This window comes from Malaclemys terrapin, chromosome 9 (genome assembly GCF_027887155.1).
Source record: "Malaclemys terrapin pileata isolate rMalTer1 chromosome 9, rMalTer1.hap1, whole genome shotgun sequence".
NCBI lineage: Eukaryota > Metazoa > Chordata > Testudines > Emydidae > Malaclemys > Malaclemys terrapin.
Window position 1 is genome coordinate 68,825,037 of NC_071513.1, and position 24,962 is coordinate 68,849,998.

The 24,962-nt window shown below is 38.4% G+C and overlaps 1 protein-coding gene across 1 annotated transcript in view; it reads right to left on the reverse strand.

The window, feature by feature from the left end:
• The window catches only part of FARSB (phenylalanyl-tRNA synthetase subunit beta), a 53,036-nt gene that overhangs the window by 1,084 nt on the left and 26,990 nt on the right, over positions 1 to 24,962 (reverse strand). Inside the window, exon 16 of the mRNA XM_054039429.1 lies at positions 18,978 to 19,130. Coding sequence (XP_053895404.1) covers positions 18,978 to 19,130 — 153 coding nt within the window. The remainder of the gene's footprint in view (positions 1 to 18,977; positions 19,131 to 24,962) is intronic.

Below are 24,962 nucleotides of genomic sequence, written 5' to 3' on the forward strand. Positions count from 1 at the left end.
GTGAGCAGGAATGTCACGCTGGATTACATGCCACATTACTAGTAACATGACCTACATTCCTTATCTGGAGAAGAGCTTTTAAGCAGTTTCATGTATACTGTAAAACCACAGCAATGACTGACTCAAAGGAAGCCTGAGATCTTCCTCTATATATCTCAAATCAAGCACCAAGTTTTTAAATGTTATTTGGTAGTGTTTGAAAAAAAAATTAATTGTAAAAGTAATAGAGGAAGTCAGCAAAGGAAGAAACATGAGGATTTCTCACTAGGAGCCCTTACTGTCTGGGAACTTATACACCGATATTATGGTCTTGTCTACATAGGAAAGTTATACCACTATAAGCTAAATAGTGAATTTAAACCAATATAGTTACCCAGGTCTATCCCCCCACGTTATAAAAGTGGCTTTTGTGTTGGATTAGCTCATGTCACTTTGGAAGGGTTTTAAGCTACATTGAAAAGAGTCACTCTTATACTTGGAAATAGTATACACATGGGGAGTTGTGTAGCTGTAACTACAATGGTTTACAATATCTATATAATTATACCAATATAAGTGGTAAAACTTTCCTGTGTACACAAGCCTTAAATGCCACAGATGCAGAAAGTTCTACTCTGCTAACAAATTTCTGAAACAGTTGATAAATATTTCCTTCTATCTTCTCTAGTAAGGACGTGCAGGATTCAAACAACAACAGTTCTTCCCCGTGACTGCTGTAGGCAAACATTACTGGATGGTATTTCCAAGTTAGTAAGATTTAAGATTCCAAAAATGCTTTTTTTAGATTCAGGAAAAACATGTTCTAGGGAGAAGTGGAGAAGGGAGTGAAAATTCTGGGAGAAACAACTCTTCCCTCTCTTTTTCTGTCAGGTCAGTCACAAACAAAGCATTAAACTGCACCAGTAGATGGGAGTTATTTTATTACACCAGACGGAACCTGCAAGGGTCTATGGTCTATTTGATCTCATCTTAAATTACTAAAAATGAGACCTGTGACTCATGTCCTAGTGTACTGGGACCTCCTGGAATCAAAGCATATAACTCTGGACCAGAGTGATTTACCCAATGGGACCAGAAGAATGGTAGCTAGTAGCTCTAGCAGAGTTCCTTGTGTACAGTCCCCTCAAGAATGGGGAGAGTATAAGGAGTAGGCAAGGCCTCTCAACTTCACTGATCGCACACATTGTTCTGCTGCTACCCAGAAGGAGGTCCAGCTTTCAGCTATATTAATATTTGAATAGATTTCCACTCAGAACTCTGGTGAGTCACCAGGGGACAGTACCACAGAGAGTTGTCAATCCCAAACTCTACTGCTCCCTACACTTCTCTTCACTGTGTTACAGAAAAATCCCACAAAACACCTTCTACAAGAAAATCCAATGGAGCATTCCTTATACAGTGAGAATCAGGGGAAGACACAGCAGGGGAGAAAGCTCACCCCCCCACACACACACACTTCTGCAGATGCTGTGCTGAGGGGTCATTCAGCAGACATCCTTTGTGGCGGGGGGGAGGGTCTCAGTTTTATTGATACTGCACTGACTCAGCTCCCACCAGAGCCCTGGGCCAACATGCTCTGGGCCCTGCATAAGGCTGGAGACAGATACCCTAATGGCAGTTTTCTCTTTGGTTGCTCTAAAGTGCTATTAAAATTCTGGTGGGAATAGGCTCAGGTCATTATAATGTGCTTAGGAAGAGACATTTAAAATGGCAGCATCAGGTCAAATTCAGCCCAGAACCTCAGGTTCATCTTTTATGAAACTCAAAGGGCCAACAGACACTGGGCCCCAAATTTTCTTCTTCTTCTTTAAAACATCAATGGGAGCTTATTTTGAAAAGTCCCCCTGCAGTGTTTGTAAACAAAGTTTACAAGTGCAAGAATCTGAAAGTAAAAATCAATTATTCTGCTCTCATTAGCCAACCTGTGGGAAATACCAACAGAATGTAAATGTATATTTCACTCTGTACCGTTTCTTAAAACTGAAAGTGTTAGTAAACAATCATACTAATGTAAATAAGGAAATGCTTTTACAAATATTTTGAATGAGAGAGTGTCTTTAAATCTAATCACACTATTCAGTCTCAGTTATAAGGACAATCCAACTTTGGTATATGTATTTATATTGGACATTTAAAACTGAAATTATGTGCACCCTAAATTCTACTGAAATGTTGATCTAGCTAAACAGTCTCTTTCTACCGCCTAACTGTTGTATCCAAAATGGTCCCTTAAAGTAAAACTTGACAAAATAAGTTTAGAAAAACAAAACAAGTGTAGTGTATACTAATCTCTCTTCCACTTTCAATGAAAACCTAATCAAGAAATAAAGTATGCTTGCTGTCAGTGACGACAGAGTTGACCATTTGGTGTATAAAGCTGGTATTGTACTAACTTTTTTGAATAGGATACAGTGATGTTCTCTTCAAGACTTGAATTTTAAATTTAAACAAGCACAAGAGCAATGTGTCAATATGGTCTTATAGCAAGAGACTGTGTCAAGGTCATTAAACTATAGCCAAAAAATGCTGTTTAACAATATGCCTAGTGGATAGTCAGGAGACAGAGTCAGAACTCCCAATATCTATTCTGCCAATTTCTGTCTGTGCTACTCAGTGTGTAGAAAAGTGTGTTACTTAACCCTCTGGTGCCTCCGTTTTCTGGGTACACCACCCTCCAACCTTAGGTTTAATTGTTTTTAACATGCTTTGAGATCTTTGGATCATGCTATAACAATATTGTACTGAGGTCACCCTAAAATAAAATCAGTTTTTGGCACTGCATCATTATCATGGCTATTCAAACTGCCCCTTCGTTAGAAGAGGGATATATAATATATGGTATTCAATGAGTTAATATTAAGCCATATATTTTTGCAGGGACCTGATCATCACTGGGCTTAATAAGGATCATATTATACCACATCTCTCTCTGGGAGTTCTGACGTATTCATTTGCATAGCAAAGAATAGTTGCATAGAGTCCCAACTATAAAAAGGCATATGTATATTGGACACTCCTTTGCTAGAGGTCATAATGAGCGGGGCTGCTGAAGTAATTGGTTTCAGAATAGCTGCATTACTGGAAGAGGGCTGTTATTGGTATCAAAGTTTTTAGCAAAAGCTTCCATAAAGTAATTCACTGCCACGCCAGTATTTTGTTTTGGTTCTAAAACTGTTGCCTCAGAAGAGTTAGAATCATATGACCAATACACATTCTAGAAGATGGCACACTTTCTCCAGAATATAAAGCAGTAAGCCATGCTACATGTAGAATATTTTATTTGGACTTCCTTGAGACTGCTACAGTGTTTGTTGTTATAAGTCTGCGGGGAGCTTAGGGGCACTTAATGAAGAGTGGTTTCTCAGGCTTTATGCTGCTTCCCATTGTGTGAAACTGGTTTACATAGGAATGCTCTACTAGCCAGGCATTTCTAATATGCACACAACCTAGTCAACAGTTAGGTGGGGAAAAAAAGTTTGCTACGCCCAGCTTTGCCCTACCCAAAAGCGGTATTATTAATGAAATTATACGTGTTTTTGAGAAAGATATTCCCCAAAACACTAACAACCTAAACTTGAAACTCTAAAAAACTCAGGCTACTTTTTTCTAACAAGCAATAATGTGTAATTTTACCATAATCAACCTCTTATAAAAGCAATAACTAAAATTCAGTAATGTTCAAGTATTAGTTTGTAAACTCTTTAGGGCAGGGAGTTTATCCTTGTTTTGTAAAGGCATTTCTTTAGCACTACATTGGTAATGAGCAATAACGGAGTAAAGGAATGCACCAGCAGGAAGAAAAAAGGTCAGCTAGAACTTGAACACTGGTAGTGGTGTGGTCCCACTAGCCATCACTGGCTGAGAATAGAACAGAACTCACTGTGGTTCTGGGGGTTCTCTTTCAGGCTGTTTGTCAGTGTCTTGCTCTCGTTCCCATCAGCTAAGTTTGGAGAATGTACTCAGATTTTATATCTTACTTTGAGGTTCCATGTAGCCAACAGTGTGAGGAATTAGACATAAAACTCATTAACAGGGGTCATGCCATGGACTCCCAGCACATGGTGCTGAGAATTCAACCCTCCATAGCAGCTCTTTACTTCTGTTCATACTCAGTCTGGGATGTCTATTATTTGTCAAATGCAGTAGGTGTGCAGGCTACTTTACAAACAAGAAAAATCACATAACAGAGATGAGATTCTATAGTAAATAAGCAATGAGAACAAAGGGGTTGGAGCTATAAGCTTCAGGATCTTTCCTGGACCAGTCAACTATTGAACTCTGCAGTGAGGAGGCACTGTTTCCTGTCTTGTTTGAATTAAACTGGATTGTTCACATATGAAGTTGAAAATTGACTTCAATTGAATTTTAACACAGCCTCAAAGCAGAAAAAGGGTCCAAATGGCATTCTCCCAGCAAAGCTAGCAGCAGGCGATTTGTGGTCTTTGTGTGGACATACAGAATCAACGGTAATATCTGTGGCAAGGTTATCTACACAGTCACCTCAAGAGTTTTATGGTTGTGAAAAGTTAAGTCAAGTCCAAGTTTCTTTAGAGGAGAGGTTTTACTAGTTAAGCAGTCACTAAACTTCACCTCTAAATTACCCGTAATGATCAGCTAGTATACGGACCATGCCTTAACCCTTTGCTGCTAGGTGAGATTTCACATCAATAATTACTGAAGCAATTATGTTGTAAGTCTCCTAAAGGAGATCCTGGCTGCTTGTGCCATAAGCTTATTAAGAGCCCACATTTAGTTAAAGATTGTAATTTACTACTCCATTCACTTTCACGATTAACATTAGATAAAAAACAGTGTCTCCTGATTTAACTAATCCCCTCATGCTCTATAAACAAAAATGTCTAACTAGGAGAAATTAAAAAAGCTTCACTTGCAAATACCAGTTCAAGTGTCTAAAATTCACCTTGAAATCCAGTTAGAGATCTAATTGTCATTGCTGATAGAGACTCCTAACATGTCAGAAGAAGCCAAATAAAGGTGGTAGTGGGGGAAAATCATCTTTTAATATGTCAACATTATAACCAGCAGCTATGACAGGGGGTGGGATGAAATGCAATACAATGCCTTCTGACAAAAAGAGACTCTAAAGCCAGAAATGTCTTAGGCGTACTACATGCAAGCAACAGACAAAAGCCATATCTTATAGGTGCAAACAAGAATTTAATTTCCAGCACTCAGTGAGGTGGAAATAATTCCTTTAATTAAAGCTTTTGTAGCTTCTCCTCAAAATCTATAATTGTCTTTCTGTGTTCAGACAGTAGGGCCACTTTGATTGCTTTGGGGGTAATTCTTTGGCCAGTAATCCAATGAAGAACCTTGTCTTTAGCACATTTTCTGGCTAATTGACCTTCAAAAGGCTTGGTGAGCTCTCTATGCTCTTCGTTGTCAAACACCTTGCACAGTTTCTTTTCTCTGCCCATTCTTGGCCCCTCCCTCCTTTAAAAAAGATTAAGGTAATATTATAGGCCTAGAGTTAGGATAAGCTTTAGAACATACCAATTCATTCCTATAATTTGAGGGAACTTCGGAAGTCGAAGCTTAAGAGGGTAACTGAGTGGACCTTGAATTCTAAAAGCAGCAGAGCTGTATTATTGAGCATGTGGCTTCTAAAGTCTTTCATCTTAATTCCCATTCCCATTGGTTACTTTATTTGCCCATTTACTTGCTCATCCTTGATTCCTCTTTTTAAGTGTCTCATCTGCTCTCTATATTTGCAGATTTTCTTTAAATCATGTTCTTTACTTAACAGATTTGCTTTTTTTCTAGCACATATACAAAAAAAGTCATGATCCAGTACCTGACAAGTCAACATCTGAAAAGACAAAGTGACATTCCTTGCGCATTCTGTGCAGCTTCAGGCCCATAAACTTAGACCTACCTATAACAAAGAGTCAGTGGAAATAATCTTCCCTACTTCAGGGAGAAAATAAGTTTCTATACTCATCTCTATTTTGGTTTATTCTAAAAATGGTAGATTTACTAATACTGTATTTCTGATCATCGGATTAAGACAATACATGATCTATATAACAATACACAATCTATCGGCACAAATTAGTATAGCTGTATGCAGTATAAACGGCAGAAATATGAATTAAACTTCAAAATACACTATCCTGCATGGTTACATCTTGTCATGATACAATTCCAGGTGTCCAAAAATAGGAGCCTAAAATGAAGCTCCCAAATTCCACCTGATTTTTCAGAAGTATTGAGACTCCAAGAGCTCCCATTAAAGTCAACCCATTGTCACCAACCCCTCTGTCACAGCTAGTGAATACAGTTAGTCATTGAGGCCAATGGCAGCTGCTGGGGGGGTCCATCAACTTTAAGCTCCTGGTTTAAAAAACTTGACCTTTCTCAACAACATGTCTCATTACACAGGATACCCCAAATGACACAACTGTCAAACCTGGCTAACAGGACAAACAAATCAATATGATCACATTAAGTGTGTTCCTTTACATGCCACCTCCCCCCCACACACACACTTTTTTTTAAGAGGTAAAATTAAATGTAAAAATTTTAGGGGAGAAAAGGCAAAGCCACAAAAATTACTAAGTTACAATTACTTAAATATCAACACAGCCACCTGCAACTACACACTGATCTAAAAGGTTCACAGCCTGGTGTGTTAAGTTAAATGTATATTTACCATACTGGTTTTCTCTTTCATTTTCACAGGTATTAATACAAAAGGTTTTGGAGGGAAGGTCAATGGCACAGTCAGTTATCTACCTGTGTGATATACTGGATACCCCCAAATAGGGCTCAGCTTGGAAACCCTTGAGAGAGGACAATAAGCCCAGGGACTGTAGAATCCTGGACATACTTGCAATTATCAGCAAACAAAAATATTCTGTTCAAAATGCAAATTTTAAATAAGAGACTACATTTCTATCAAACTATTTTTGTGTGAAAACAGAAGCACTCAGACAAAAGCTAAATCATTTGTATGTCACCCAGACCCCCAACATACAAATATATTATAGAGTTGTATTTGTAAGTCATCTTTTGATAAAATAGAAGCTTACACTTTTATATAACAGTATATCTCTTACTTGTAATAATTTTATTTCTATGGATGTGTCTGCTCTAAAACCCTCCCAGCAGATCTGGGTACATTTTATTGTAATATGTTGGCTGAAATTCTGTTTATTAGCTCCTGTCCATATTCTGGCTTTTAACAATGCTTGAAATAGTTTTCAAACACAGTTGAAGTCCATAGTCATAACACTGTTTGGGCCCACCGTTAATGGTTACAACCATGCCAAGGACCATGTTATTTATATAGGCTTCAAAGCCGTCTGTATACCAGTATTTCTCTTCCAGTTGTACTGAAGCACACAAGCAACTTCCATCCCATCTACTCCAAACTCTAGTCTAGAATTCTTGCTCATTCTTGCTCCCCCTATGGCAGTAGTAGTTGGAGTGCTAGAATAAACTGGCTGCTGGTATTTTAACTTTGTCATTTGGTAGCTTAGAAATATAACAGACAGAAGACAAAATAGGAACAGTAAAACACTGTTGTACATATAGATACAGTACTTCCAATGTAATTTAAAATTATCTGTAAAAATAATGTACTCCTACCACTCCCACAAGAGCCTGATTATCTGTGTGAATGTTGAGGATGACTAAGGGAAATGAGTGATTCAGATCACTGATTTCAATGACAGGATTTAATTTATTCTTTGAAGGCGGAACAGAATGAGTGTTAAAATTATATGTCCATGGAAAAATGTATACTGAGTATAGTATATATTGAATACAAATCCTTGCGAGAATTCTCCCACCACTTCTGTATGTTTCTTTAGGAATTCACATGTGCATAGTAAATGCACTAAGCTCACAGCATTTGTTTTGGTGCAGCAATTAGGAAAAATGGCATGCCTGGGTCAGAATTTACCTGTGTTATAAGCTAGCTTTATGAAGCAGCTACACCTTTGTCTATTTTTAAGGACCATTCTGAAATCCATATCTCAGTAATACTGTATATGATTAAGTAGTGGTTTAGCACAGAAGTACACTGAAATCTTACATCCTGTCTAATCCAAACGTTAAGCTGGCATTATTTATGTCATTGCTCATTTATAAGACAGGAGAATTCCTAACTGCAAACAATCATAAAGACCGGACTTTTTTCAGTTGTATAACCATTTAACTTACACTTGAAATGAAATATTTCGAGAACCTAAAGTCTTTAACATTGGAAAGCCTAATCCCCCAATTCAATGGCTACCTTTCATCCCCTTTTGAACATCAAAAGGAAGGAAACCCTCCCAAAACATTACAGTCCTTAGAATCTGTCAGACAGACTGGGGAACAAAGAGTATTATTAAGTCTAATTTTCTAAAGCTCTTTGGAGCAGGGACTAATTTATTATATGCTTGTACAGCACCTAGCACAACGGGGCTCCAGCCGATTTGTGGCCATTGGGAACAACCCAAAATATAAATATTAAATAATAATAAGGCTAGAGTCAAGTCACAGTCTCCATGTGCATCAGAAAGACAATTTTTCTGTCCATCTTAAATAAATGCTATTTTATTTGGCTTATTTTATTTCAAGCCCCAGAGTAAGTCATCTTCTTTTGTGATCTGCTGACATTACCTGGTTTGAAATTCATAGAACCACTTGTGATTGGACTTTCATGACTGTCACTTTTCCTGCTATTTAGAAAACAGCTTAGCCAATTAGCCTGCAGAAATAACTTAGAGAATTTTTTCACTTCAAGGTCCCAGAAACAAAGGCAAGGTTTTCATCTCGAGGCCAAAAGACCAAAAACATCAAGACACTTGATCACGGCCTTGGATAGACCAAGAAGAGACTACCTACACTTGACCAGCTATATCATTACACTGAAGACCTCAGCCATCACTCATCTTTAAGGGGAATTAAGATTATTAGGACCAAGATTTTTAGGTATGTTAAGGATGAAATAAACCACTTTCAACTTGAAAATTCAGTGATTCTAAGTGAACGTAAAGTCAATTCCTCAGTCACAGGAGTCCACATTTCCTACTCTTTACAAAACAAGCTTGAAGGGAAGATTTTCCTGAAAATGATTCTGTTTTGGAGAACAGAATCCTGAACTCAACACTTGCCAGTTAAGTGCAGGAGAAACATGTGTGTGTTCTAAAGAGAAAGATTTGGAAGGCTCTACTTAGGTCTGGAATTCTACAGCAATTTCAAGATGAATGATTTTCCTCAGACATTTATTTAAAAAAAAAATCTTGTTTGAATGATAACTGTTTAATTGTATGTTGCATTACAAGGAGCCTGGCGCTGTGTTTTGTAGCATACTTCAGGCTGATGAGCCCCAAACTTTAAAATCAGAATCTCACAAGACAGATGGCAACCAATGTGTCTCTACATTTCTGTCACAACAGATGCATACGTGGGAAAAGGTCTACACCAGTTCTTAAAAAGTTACACCGAAAAAACCCAAAAACAAAAAAACAGAATAATCAGGGCTAAGTAAAATTAGAACTATTTTAACAAACAGTACTTACACAACTGCTTTTTACATCCACCCATTTTATGGACTTTTAATTTGGATACATAAAAATGACCATTATTTACATGTGTTTTGCAGTAGAACACTGAGGTCTCAGCTGAGATCAGTGGAGGGCCCCATTGTATTAGATGATGCACAAAATACATAAATGCAGTCTCTGTCCTAAAGAGCTTAAAATGTCAATTGGCAAGACAGACTGGATGGGGGGGAGGGGCACAAAGCAGAGGGAGAAGCGTCTTGCATAAGATCACAGCAAATTAGTGCAAGAGCTGGGATAGAACCGAAGGATGAAATGCAGCTCTGTTGAAGTCAACGGGAGTTTCGTAACTGACTTAAATGGGGAACCGCACCCCAAGTGTTTGGAATCCCAGTCCATTGTCCTAGCCACTGGACCATGCTGCCTCCCCAAAGAAGGGAGGTTTGTATCGGGATGCTATCTTTGATGTTTAACTACCCATAGAAATCATCTTTTTTTGGGGGGTGGGGACACAAAACAGTTGAAAATACAGTATCTGGTCTAGCTATAAATAGCTTGCCATTTAAAGGAGGAAGATAGTGACAAACTAATATTTTAATATGTGAGTCAGGCTGGAGGTTCTGAGACTAAGGAATAGACACTACTTAGGATGTACGATTAGAAAAAGATAGTCACACTAGGAAAGCAAGGGATTAAACCCAGAAGTCTCCACAATGAAAAAACAGCAATGAAGCAAAGAATAAAGGGCAGAGAGAAGAAAAACATCTTGAGAACCAGGTCAGAGCTAGGAATACCAGGGTCACAGATGTTCTTAAGAAAGACCTCTCACATGGAACTGGTAGACAGTGAAATCACTGCTTCAATGTATTTAGATGTAAAGGAGAATTTTATGTTTTTGAATGTTTCCACCAAGTCATGCAGAATACCTTGTTCCTGCTCCCATCTGGTTATCACCACACTTATGACAGAAGGAAGGGGATAGAAAAATATTTTTCAGCTCAAAAAGTGATTTGACAATGAAGCAAAAAACAAACACCTTTTCCACTGACTTTTCACCAGAAGTCCTTGCTCAGATGCTTCCCACTGCCACTCCCTTGCCGGACTTTAGAAAGTTATTACTAAACAGGCCAATTCAACTGACAGCAATTTAGCTTAAGAGAGAAACTATCTTGGCACAGTTTCTTCTTCTCCCTTTGCACTTTTGTCCCCCAGTCTTAAAAACAAACAAACAAAACCCCACAACACACACCCCCCCCAAACCCCATAACACCCACCCACCCCACCAATGGTATCATGCTCACGTATATTACTGTAAGAAGTTGCTGATAGCGTTATCTTTTTAAATTTCCATAGAGCACTTTATTGTTCAGTGTTTGGCTGAGATAAAAACCTTTCTTCCTCTCTCCCCTACCTGACAAAGCTTTCCTTTCTGAGATGAGACCTCTAGAGCCAGACTACTTGGAAAGTATAGGACAAGAATACTCCAATCAAAAACTTTCAGAGGCAGACTAGAAACAAGATAAAAACAGTCTCACTAGCTCCTAGTTGTACTTCTTTTGGAGTATCTATGGCTGGCTGTATAGTATAAAGTTACTAAATGCAGTATCTTTTTTTGCATTGGATGGTGCATATTTTTATTAGGTTCACACACATTAAAAGTTTTGAATTTCACAGCCAGAATCAAAGTGACTACAGGCCACAGATAATTGTTTAGTGTAGTGGCTTTGAGGCTGTGATCAGTGGATCACTGCCCTTTCCACAGAGTTTGCCATAACTACTGTCATTACAATACTCAAACATCTGCCAGTCAAGTTGCAAAGCTTTCTGCTACTTGCAGTAATCCAGGTCTCTCTTGGAACGTCCAGAGGCTTTTCAGCCAATTAAACAAAACACAAAAACAACTTTCCACACCCAGTGCAGTTGCTTCACATCTTTGTTAGGTGTTTCCTTGGGTGTAAATTCAACCCTGATCAGATTTGTAGCACCAACCCGGAGGGACAGTACATACACAGTAGGTCAAATTAATATGACGGCAACCTGAAAAGATTAGAACAGCTGGGGCATGAAGAAAGAAGGGAAAATTTGGTATTGAAGTGTAAATGTAAAGAGGACATAAACAGATTTTTAAAAATGGGACAGTAAGCAAGCAGCCACACCCATCTAATTAAAGTGAGTTTAGTTTCATCTCGTCTTCTTAAAACGGTCCTAATCTTACTTTTTCATGTAACCAAGCACTCTTGGTGCCACAAGGAAAGTTGCTCAAGAGAATTAAGATTGTGAGATTAGCAGGGGCGGTAGTACGCAAGACCTCCATCTTAAAAAGTGGCCCACAGTTAGAGAAAGTTTGAGAACTAGTGATTTCATGTTAGTAATACTGAAGGTCATTATTATTTGAACACTGTCAAGCTTTGCGTGGAGACCACCTGTTCCCCACCTCATTAATAGCGGATAGACATCTAGTACCTGTGACAAGCTTTGTTTTGTTCCTTTATGCTGTACTATTTGATAGTCTCAACACTGGAACTGTACATTTTCTACATATTAACAGACAAGATGAACTATCTAAATAGAAAGGGCATAGTTTATACTAGTAGAGGCATAAACATGATTTATTATGTTTATATTGGCACTGTAGTAACACCTGGATGTACTGTCAGAAGTCAGGGTCCTTTCTACTAGGCACTGTACATACACAATGAAAAGACACTCCCTCCCTCAAAGACCTTACAGTCATGAGAATAACAGGCAGATATCACCAACAAACAGGAGCACAAGGGAACAATGAGATGATTATGAACTGCAGATTAAGCAGTGGTCACTGCACACAAGCTATCTAGCTATTGTACATACCTACAATATTTTAGGTACTTATGTGGCCCCCACTGCAGTACAGTAGCAGCTGAGCACCCCTCAATCTTTAACATATTTATTCTCATCACACATGTGAGGAAGGGAAGTGCCATTACTCCATTTTACAGATGGGGAACTGAGGCATAGGGAGACTAAATGACTTAGTCACGATGACACAGGGAGTCTGTAGCAGAGCAGGAAATGGAACCTGGCTCTCCCAAGGCCTAAATTAGTAACTTAACCACTGGATCATCCTTCCTCTCTGGAGAGGTTTGCAGGCATCACACTACAGACAGGGGACAGACTGTGAATTAAAGGTCAACTAAGCTCAAGAGAGAGTCTTCAGGTCTGTTGCATATTTATTGTAAAAAATGAAAAAAACAAAACAAATGTTCATCGCATTCTTAGTTATGCCGTGATAGCTACTTACACCTCTATAATTTCACAGCCAAACCTTATTAGATGAAAAGCTATTACTATGATTTACTGTGTCATTAAAATTTTCTACACTTTACCACACCTTTCATTTAATTAAATGGGGGCAGGTGAAGGAAAGTAGTGCAGTCTTTGTAACGATTACATGTTATTACACAACTGTCAATTAGTGACAGAAGCAAAACTAAAGATTTGTAAGTATGTAATTTTTAAGTTGAATCCAAACTGGCTCATTTCCCAGCATATCTACAGTATTAAGCTGTTGCATGCCCTACAAGAATGATTGACATGAACTGAACTCTTATTAAAAAGGCCCTGTGAAAGCTGTTGAAGTACACACCAAAAAAATCATACAAGTTTCAGAGAGTACAAAAGCAGCGTGTGCTGTGGGCTCTCTCTCAAACACAGACAGCAGATTTTTTTTAAAAACTTTTTGTTGAAGCAAATACTATTCCCAGACTTTCCGATAAATCTCATTATGAAGGCACATGGGACGAAGAGTCAAGCAATCTAGTTTCTATTCCTAGCTTTGCTGCTGACTTTTTCTGTGAGACTGGGCAAGTCGCTTCACCTCTACGCCCCACTTACCCATGTGAAAGTTGTAAGTTTGTCATATGCTTGGAGAATCAGATAAAAGATGCTGGAGGGGCACATTAAAAAGGATTATTTTCCACACACAAATCTTAAATATTTGTATTTTAATAATGCTCAGTATAGTACCATAGGTGTCCCTGGCTGGTAAATACTTTGCATTTTTAATACTATTGCACCTTGTGTTTGAGGATTTCGAAGCAGAACATTATGCTGATATTAATTAAGGATAAAAAAAAAACCTGTATTTTTAAGTTTCAGGACGCCACTACAGACTAGCATGGGCCGGAGCCCTAGTACAGCATCATCTTTTACGATCCTGGCCTCAGCTACCGGAGGGAAGAAAAATAGTTTTCTAGTACACTGGTCCAGTAGGAACAAGAGATGACCAGTATTATCGGAGAGAGTTATTTTAGGTTTAAGCAGAGATTACAAGTTTGCATTCACATTACACCACCTTTCAATCCATCTATCTAAATGCCGTTAGTTTCCATTTCAAGACATGAAACCATAACAAAGAGAAATGAATCAGGAATGAGGGCATTTCATATCCAGGTTCACTGGATGGCTCTTCTCAGCTCATATATTTTTGTTACTTCTCCTTGATAAATTGGTTACTCTAAAAGGGTTTAGACCGCTTATTGATTCTTTTTCTGTGATGACTGTACAGTCCATAAACTTTGATCTTTATATTACTAATTACATGGAACTGGCTAAAATGTCAATAAAGGAATTTTATATAAAGAAACAGCACGAAAGAGCTAACAGATTAGAGGACCAATACAAAACTCTTCTCTTTTTAATCCATTTAAAGTTTAGTAATAGATGTATGAATTGTTATCTGCTACAAAAGGAAGTAAAACATTTTTTCTATGCCAATAGTTATAGGAGCAATTAACCTACAGATATGTCAGTATTGTACACTTTCAAAGTGGGGTAGAACTTCAACTTTCCTCTTTTAGGAATGTATCATTTTAATATTACTAGGAGTAGCAAGAAAATATTAACTGGCCATAGCATCTTTTGAGAAACTGAAATCACTAAGAATCAGATATATGTTGAAATCCTTCAACTTAGTCACTTAAAAACAGCCTATTCTGCAAGGCTGCTCACAACGTCTTTTCTGTTCCATTTATTGTACAGCTCAGATTACACTAAAGAGTGGTGTGAAGGCCAGAGGAACATCACAATTTCACCCATATTTTCCAGCATCTGTAATTTTTCCACAGGTGTTGCTACAGGGGCAAAAAGGCTATGACCCTAAGGTCAAGTCAATGGGCATTAAGGTGTTGGTATAACAGAAGGTGCTTAAATAACCATGGTTTGCACATATGGTAAAGAACTGAACAGGCACTTCACTTTACTCGGTTAATTCAGAAAGGAGGCGAAGCAGCATTGAAGCGTTATGGGAATTATATTTAAACATGCAACAAACTGTCTTCTCAGACACTTTCTGAAATAAAATCAGTACTTTATGTTCCAAATTAAATCAAAACCACTGCAATCAGTTAAACAAGGAATACAGGACTATCAAAGGACTAAAACACAAATCTTTATATTGTACCACAAATTAGTTTCAAGATTTGGCTGAAGACTACACAAACAAAAAAAGGGTTTGACTCCTTCCAGCTCAGAAATGGTTTTATATGGTAAACCCATTTTTAAAGTGTACAAATTTTCATAAAACTGTTTGCTCCATAAAAATAAAGATTACACATGGTAGAATATCCCAATTTAAAACCTCTATGGCAAGGAGCACCGACTCTTTTTTGAATCCTTCAGTACTCTGCAGTCTTTTAAGATGTTATAGGATATCTTTTTTTCACACAATTGACCTTACTCCATCATTGGCTTGACATTCTCTCTCTCATATATGCTTAATTGGCAGGGTGAAAGGCAAGTAAAAAAAGCTACTTTGACTTCCAACTTTCTCTGAAGTCACAGACTTTCCAAGTAAGTTGGTGCAGTGAAACTGCATTCACTCTAGCACCAGAGTATCAGCCATCTGCACTGTTACCAAGGTTAAATTCCAATGTCACTAGAATTGCATGGAATCTACAAGTCATTCTAAGAGTTTCTGGATCTCTCTTGTAATAGGAAGGAGTGAAGTGTTTTCAAACATACAGAACAGGATTCTACTCATCCACCTCCAAAAGCTACAAAGTGTTTGCAGCCAGTTGTACATACCTAAGAATGGATTAAGACTTGCTATCTCCAGAGTAAGCAGATATAGGAAGAACATTATGGAGGTGCTGGAATTATTAAAGGACACAATGCGTGCTGAGGCAGAAGGAATACTAAACGGCACTAGTATCAAGAAATGAATTATATATTGTATAAGAATTCTTTATTGTGATCTTTTTCCTGTTCTTTGTAAAGTGCTCAGACATTATGGTGATGGATGCAGTATAGAACGCAAGACATTTAGAAATATTTCTAGCTATAAACAAACACTTTCAACATGTCTGTTCAATAACAATTTACAGTTAGAATATTCAAAAACAGCCTAAGGGAGTTAGGTGTTCAGCTCCAACTGAAACTCAATAAGAGTTAGGCGCCTAACTCCCTGAGGATCCTTTGAAAATACCAGCCTACAAACGAAATCAGAAGTCTTACTCCTATCCCTGTTGGGAACAAGAACTGGATTGATGGCACAGCCATATGGTCAACCTGAAGGGTGTACTTTCAGCATTACATTTCACTGGCCAACAGTCAGCTCTTACTGTATTTTTCAGTACTTCAGCTACAAAATCTTTTGAAAACCTGCAAGAAGTAAAAGTGAGGGCATTACTTAGTAAAATGGTAAAAGCTACACTAAAAATGTGAGCATGTATATGTTCATCAAGGATAAGTGCTAGGAGACTGCATGTGCTGTTATATTCAGTAAGTTGACACGCCAGCAACACACAACTAGAAAATCAGCACATACAGTAGAACCTCAAAGTTACGAACACCGTAGTTACGAACTGACCAGTCAATCACACACCTCATTTGGAACCAGAAGTACACAATCAGACAGCAGCAGAGACAAATAAAAAAAGCAAATACAGTACAGTTCTATCTTAAATGTAAAAGTAAAGAGAAAGCAGCATTTTTCTTCTGCATAATACACTTTGAAACTTTACTAAGTCAATTTTTCCGTTGTAAATTTTTGAAAAAAACAGCCATAATGTTTTGTTCAGAGTTATGAACATTTCCGAGTTATGAACAATCTCCATTCCCAAGGTGTTCGAAACTCTGAGGTCCTACTGTATATCTAACAAAGTTGCTTTAGAGCTTTGGACACAAACTCTCTTATGGACTGTCAAAGATGTTGTGTCAGGGTCACCAGTTACAGTAAATGCAGAGCTAAGACTTCTCAAGCAGGACAGAGGTCATAATTTCTCTCACATACTTGTATACTAATGAATGGTGAGTAGACAAAATAGCAGCTGCTATCCCCAGAGTCTTCTTTTTCTCTCTCATATTGATTTTGTCATGATTTTAAGAAACAGAATGGATGACTTGCGTATTCTTGTTCTTTTGTACAGATTCCTGGTTCTTTTTTTTTTTTTTTTTTGGAAGACAGCTAGCCCTTGCTTCAGGAGTAATCTCAAGAACTACCAGGATTTTTTTGGTCCCTGGGCCCCTTTAACACAAACAAAAACAAAAAAACACTCATGCAACAAACCAGAAAAGAGAGGTGGGAGTGGAGATAAGTCACCATCGTCCTCAAGTAACAAATTTCTGATCTAAAGTTCCACTGTAAATTTCCTAGGCAAGAAATTGAGGAACAAGTAGATTCCAATTCTTGTGGGAAAGAATATACAGCAGACAGAGATCTCAGTCTATTCTAGGCCTTTTCCTAGACCAGAAAGTCATTTAGATAGCAAACATGTTTCCAGCTAATAAAAGTATGTTGGAACAAGGGCTGAATATGGGATACCAGTCCCAAAAGCAACATTGCCCTGGGAATGCTGCAATCCCCACTTTCCCTGAAATATACAGTGCTATCTTTGGGATATGACCTCTCATTAAAAAAAAAAAAAAACCAAACAAACAAAAAAAAAAAACGTTTCAAATTTTCGGCATTGAGACAGCCTTGCTGCAAGTTCAAGATGGTTTATGAATTGCTTCGGTGCAGATGTACAGGATGAATCTTTGCTCACCTATTTAATTAAACCCTCTCTCCCACATCAGAGTTTTGCAAGTTTGATGGTACTGATTAGGAGAAAGTTTTGAGTAAAGTTCTCCTTAAAGATATATTTATGAAAGGTTTGGGGGGCTGAGGTACATTCTCTAATTTTGTCAACCAAGGATTCTCTGTATAGGAATTAAACTGCTCCTTAGTGTTAAAAGAAAGACAAAATAAAAAAATAAAAGGGGTTGTAAGGTTGGAGGATTCTGGTAACTGGGTGGAATCAGAATGAGTAGACAGCTCGGCACTGAATGTACAGCGCCTCCTCTAACACATGGGAGACAAGGTAAAAATGGTTACAATAGTTAGAAATTGACACAGAATTCTCCATACAATTCATAATTTCTTCCTGAACTGGAAACTTTCTCAAAACTTCTGGAAGCTTTGAAAAACCCTTCCAATGCATGCACCAGAGCCAAGCAACTGAGGAACATGGATCTAGGAGTAATATCTGACTTTAGAGGTTTCTATTTCATAACAGATGGAGACTTGCAACTGTGCACTTAACTGAGGGCAACTAAAGACTCTTCAGGAGCCTTGGCCAGTACAGTTCCTGCAGGAAATGCATGGCCAAGGGGCAGCACAGAAGTGGGAGGTCAAGTGCTGGAACAGAAGCTAGGGGGCTGTGGATGGGCAGCCCTCCCCTAGAGAGGGTCTCCAGCAATTTTTCTTTAAAGGGGCTACAGCCCAGCCACTTCTGCTGGTGGGCCAACACACCTCTCCCCCTTGTGCGTGCGCGCACACACACACACACACAAAGAATAAAGCGTAAGTAAGGATTTCATGTCCCATCCCCTATATGTAACTAACCTGGCATAAAGAACCATGAGGCTTGTTATAGAAATATTACTAATACAGCAGCAGGTTCATTAGTCTAGAAGACAGCACACTTGTGCGGCAGCTCTAGCTCCACCGTAAGTAGGTAAAGTTTCAACTTCAATATTTAGGAGTAACAAGTCATCTTTTGTCTGTTTCCAGGCACTTCTAGCAATAGGAAAGCAGCAGATATCTGGTGTTAATTAAAACTCATTCAGTAAACTGACATCTAACCCTTAAACTGCTAGATTAACTCATTGTGAAGAGTACATTCCTATACACATGAAGCTTACTCATGTAAGAAATATCCACTGTACTAAGATTCTCTCTTATGTAAAGATTGCCACCACAGAAGCTGGCTAAAAATACTGAGACCAGAAGAAAAAAGTCCAATTCCATTCCCTAATGTGTAAGTGGCAATGAGAATACAAAGTCCCATTTGCCCCACAGTATTTTGCAGCATGCTAACACACATTCAAAACAACTCCTGTACTGTAGTGCCAACAGTTAATGACAATATAAAATTAAATCTACATAGTAATGAGATTGTAGGATTCCTTTATAGGTCCTTCTCCACACTACTCCTCTCTTACCTTCAGCTGCCTTGATTAGATATCCACTCTCTTTGCTTGGTGGCACAGCCAGCAGCTGCATGACTCTATCCAGCAACCCATGGATGACCTCAAACCCGGGGTTCTTGTTGTAGTAAATGGCACAGAGATTCCTCTGGTTCCTTGCACCTACATCTGCAGAAGAAACAAACATTTGTACTTCTGGGTTTTCTTACGTGTTTATCCTTCCCATCAGTTTTTACAGTTGTGCACAGATATCTGTACCTCAGGGGGAAATTGAGAATGCAGAATGGCCTCTCCCACAGACATCCATCCCAAACTCTGCAGAGTTGATTATAGGCACTAGCACTTTAACTCATAGGTCTCCCATCATTCGGAAAAAAACATGTTGCATAGATTTTAAATACTGTACTTTATTAGGATGGAAAAGGAGAAGAAATGTGGTAAGGAGAAATATCTTGCCAAGTAAACAGCAGAACTCAGTATATTTCCAACATGTTATTAAAAGGTTAAAGGAATTAAAAAGCAGATTAACCAAAATATGTATATTCAACAAGAATCAACAAGATCCTGATACTTAGAATCTATTATTTTTAACATTTACAATTTAACGCTGGTGGTGAAAGTAGATTATTTATCAAACGGGGAGACAGAGCCTTTTACCAGTATAAAACAAGCCCACTTCTGTAAGTAGCCAAAGATAGTTACACTCTCATGGATGTTTGGGGCTCTGTGTGAAGAGAGGTCTAGGTCTAACTCCAAGCAGACAAGTTTCCACATCACAGAAGCCATCCACACAATTGAAACCTTCCTTGGTAGTCCTAGACCCACCAAAGATCAGATGCGAGTGCACTGTATTTTCACATCAGCTTTGAGGACAGGATTGAAATATTGGTGGAGCAGAGACGCTATAGTTATGTGTGGTGCACCTGATTTATGGATATCAGTCTCAGACTGTCAAATCAAACACCTCACAAGAACTCAAATGTATATTTTAAAAAGCTTTGTAATTTCCAAAAATTACCATGTATCATGTGTTCACACAGCACTAAAACTACAGCAGCCTCCCCCCCTTACTTTAAATTAGTTTTGCTTAGGCTACTCATTTTACCAGAATAATTTGTCATTTTCATGTCACGTGGATACATTTTAGACACACAAGTGTATTACAGTATCATTATATTCCTGTGCCTCTCCAGACTAGACCAGGGCAGTGCACTCTGCCTGGGCCTGTCAAAGGTTACTCAGAAGATTCAACTAATGCAGAATCCTGCTTTTTAATTTTTTGAGAGGAAAAGGATAATACATGCGTTCTCACCATCCGTCAATTCACTTATGGTGAAATTCAAGGTACTGGTTAGTATAACAACACCCTGCTGAGGTCTATATTTAGGCTTGGCAGACTTTTTTTTTCTTTTAATATATTTTCAACAGATATCAATGTTTATTTTTAAGCATTTCCCCTATTTTTTATTGATTGCAATTTTCAGTTATGTAAAATGGGTTTTAATTTTTTTTATCTTCATCAATTAAAACTTTCAGTTATGGGAAATTATGGGGGGGATGGAAAATATAGGGGATAATCATTTAATGACAGTAGATGTTGAGATTCAAAAAGTTAAAGCTTTATAACCATTAAGATACAAACTGTCAATCTCAAATTTTGAGATATGCAGAGTAAATGTCCTTAAATCAAACAAATAACTTCTCACACTGCATCTTCCTTACTTTGTCTGTCTGAAATTTCAATCAATCATCGATAGAAATATTTTTTCGTCAATTTCTGTGTATCTGGTGAAATCAACATTTACCAGCATTTATTAATGAAAATCTAATCCTCCCAAGCCTATCTATAGCCCAGTTCTCAGAAGTCACTTCTCCCCTTATGGTGCATTCAGCAGAAACCCCTTGGCTTGCTGGTTGGCTGTGCCAAAGGTGGGCTTTGCAGAAGTCAGAAAGGGCTCTCTGTGGGCTGCTCTACACTACTGCTTAAGTCGACCTAACTTACATCCCTCGGGGTGTGAAAAAAGACACCCCCGAGTGACACAAGTTACAACGACCTAAGCATGTCTACACCAGCTCTATGTCGACAGGAGACGCTCTCCCGCCAACAAAGCTTCAGACTCTCGCGGAGGTGGAATAATTATGCCGATGGGAGAGCTCTCTCCTGTTGGCATAACATGTCTTCACCAGATGTGCTACAGAGGCGCTGCTGCATTGGTGAATAGAATAGAATAGAATTTGCTCCCAACAAAATACCAGCCAGAGCCTGATCATTTGTACAGCACCACACAAGATGTATGGATTTTTTTCAGATTGTAGAGAGTCCTCCAACATTTAGCCCACAGATTAGGTTTTGCTCCCCTCCGAATCCATCTCTTCTCCCTTAAAGTGGGAGAAGAGGGTTCCCTTAATTCTCCTCCTTTTGGAGAAAATACGTTATGATCCATGTTTTTATAAGCCTCCAAAATTAAAGTTACAGTTATTTATGAAGATGACTCATTTTACTGCAAAATATATTTCATGCTTTTCCCCTCGTGCCTTTCATTCAACATCTGTGTGTAGCCAATGGGAGAGATCATGAGATGCTAGAGACTTCAGAGGAATCACAGAACATCAGGATCTGAGCCTGTTTTCTAACAAACATGGACAACAGAGTTCTCAATATGAAACAAAGCCTGAAAGAAGAAGAGCAGGTAGGGTTACCATAGGTAAAATATTTTTGCACCTGGATGCCCAAATAGCAGCAGTAGGCAGAACTGTATTTTCTAGCCCCTAAGCCCCATCCGCTGACCAAACAACTCTGTCCATTTTTCTCTGATGCAGGCCTAGCAGCAGTGATTCACATATTTATCATTTCTAAATTTGATTAGTGCATACTTCTGTATACTGGGTTGACCCGCTCCACTCTCTACGATGGCTGCCATTCAAATGCCAGGTGCATTCGTAAAGGGATTTGGAACCCCTGTCCGACAGAATTAGGGTTGGTCCTTCAACTGCTCCAAAAATAATTGGTCAATTCAGCAAATTTCGTCAAATAATGTCCAGAAAGGCCAAATATTTTAAAAACACTAATTAGAACAGTAACAAGAGTAACAGAAAAGACTAAGACATTATGGTCTCCTGAGGGGTAAGGTAGATACTCATGTCTAATAACAAAAACCTAGTTACTTAACTGAGTTATTTTAACTCCTCAGAAAAATGTAAAACACAATGAAATGAAGTTCTACAAAATGAAAGAATAATTATCTTTTTTAGCAATGTTAGATTAGCATTTAAATGTCAATGTTATTCAAGGCTGAAGAGTTACAAAAAAAGAAAAATTAAACAAATAAAAGAAACCCATAGCAACTATAAAAGAAAAAAGTTATTTTTAAATGCAGTTATGCTAGGTAGGCAGCAGGCCAACTCTTCAAGCATCCTGCTTTTCATTATCTTCTTTTTCTTTATCAGCTTCAACTACTTCATCTATATCTTTGCATTGATGGCATGGTATACAAATAAAGACATATACAGTGTTTGGCTGGAACCTTCTAGGACAATCAAGATGCTCAACTTTCAATCAGTTTATCTTTTCCCCCAACCGGTGACATGAATGTATAGCAAAGTTAATGATTTAAGACATTTCTGTAGGCTTGCTAACAGACACGACCATACCACAATCAAAAAGGTAGGCCACCGCCTACAACAGGTCATTCTTGATGACACTTGACCATGGACAAATAATGTGTGATCAATTGACCAGCTTGCCAAGCCTAGACAGAATACTAGAAGTTCATGTCTCTTCACCAGATGTTGGGATCAAGGAGCAGCAGCCTCCACACTAGAACCCAGATGAAGCCTGTCAGCCTTCTCCATCCCTTTCTACCCTTACCTCAGTGGAGACAATTCAGTTGGAGACTAATTTTAACACCATCTTACCAGCCCCAGAGGCCCAGGCTGTCTGGCATGAAGGAGCTGTCCCCTACAATCCTATTTCATCTCTTGGAATGTGAAGATCATCTGTGTCAAGGCCCCCTTAAGCACTTAGATGAAGGGAAGCTTGAAAAATCCCCTAATAGCTGGAGGCTGAGCAATTCAAATAAAATAAAAAAAATCAGCTATTCTCCAAGAGTCCTGATGGGCTCAGGAAAAGTTTCCAAGCTCAGAATGCTCCAAGATCTCTACTGAGCTCAAGTACTAAATAGTACAGAACAAGTAGAGTGAAGAAGGATAAAAATTATTCAAATCTTGGAATACCTACAGTTTGGGTATGACTAAGCTTTTTTCAGGAAATATTTGTCAGCGGTCTCCTCAATAATAGGAGTAGAACCCAGGTGGATTTCATCTCACTCACGTTAGGTGATTCATGAGGACAACATCACTGATAAATCCTCAGGAAATTCGAAGTAGGTCCCTTGGATTTTGGTTTGATCCTGGTACAAGTTATCAAACCACTATTTGAACCTGTTTCTTCAGTATCAGGGGGTAGCCGTGTTAGTCTGTATCTACAAAAACAACAAAGAGTCTGGTGGCACCTTAAAGACTAACAGATTTATTTGGGCATAAGCTTTCGTGAGTAAAAACCTCACTTCTTCGGATGCATCCGAAGAAGTGAGGTTTTTACTCACGAAAGCTTATGCCCAAATAAATCTGTTAGTCTTTAAGGTGCCACCAGACTCTTTGTTGTTTTTGTTTCTTCAGTGTCATTCTTCTAATACCAAGTAGTAAATCTGGTAGCTATCACATCTGCATGCAGAGTATCTGAGCTGTACTCCACAGATCTCACAAGACACTTTTTTCCTTATTCTAGACCAAGCCTAAACACAACAAAAGAGAAACTCTGTCACATGTTGGACACACTCAGAGTGGTTAATATCGACAAGGCAAGAACTCAGGCATATAGTAAACCTACACCTACTGTACCATCTCCCAGTGAACAACAAAAAAGGCATTTAAAACCATCAGTTACTAGGTGGCTAATGTGCTGCATTAAAGAGGAATACAAAGTACAGGAGTAAAAGCTCACAGGCAAGATCAAAGCTCATCCTTGCAGACCAAAAGTCATTCATGTCTTCAGAAGATATTTACAAAGCAGCAGGCAGATAATCTAGTACCATGTTTGCTAGACTCTATAACAGTGGCTCTCAACCTGCGCCCCAGTCACTACTGCTACAAGCTAGACATGCAGGCCTCTGCAGACACTGCCTTCAGTGAAGGGTACTCTGTTATCCAAGAAGGTTTTAAATACCAGAATTGTCACTTTCAGCTTGTAATAAGTAACTGTGGTTTCACTAGGGTTAAATCCCAATGCGGGAATGGCAAACCTAGACAAAACAGATCTGATGCCTGATACATCTAATATTTCTTCTCTGGGTATCCAACGTTTGCCATTCCAACCTAATACTTTCTTCATTTGTATCCCACCTGTCTCTGATGCCTATAACATCATGGTTGTAGGATAACTATAACATCATGGTTGTAGGATAATTTGTATATATATGCTATATATAAACAACTGATAAGAAAACCTTGTTTACTATTTCCTATTCCCTTGGTCTGTTATGTCCTTTGGGAATGCAAGCTTTCTGGAGATACCTTTTTGTACAGTGCTTAGCACATTGTAGGTGCTATTAGAAACCACAGCAACAAAAGTTCGGTTGAATTTTACTTCACAATTACTCAGGTAACTTATGACTTCAAAGGTGGTCATGATAAAAATACTTCAAATTTTCAAAATCACTACAAATCTAACTAATGAGTACATTTTGTGTTCACTCAACCCTTCCAAGTTTTGTAAGTCCTGTAACGCTCAGTTTTTCAGAGAGTCAATACATTACATCACAGGAAATTCATTCGCTGCACGATACGGGAAAAAAAGTATTTGGAACTTTATGCCAAAGCTGGGGTTTGTTGGAAATGCCTCAGTTCTTTGTAAATCATTTAAGAGAGGACTTGTGTCATGCCATGAAACAATTCTGTGGCCCTGCCAAATATGTCAGCCTAAATTATATATGTATTTCACCG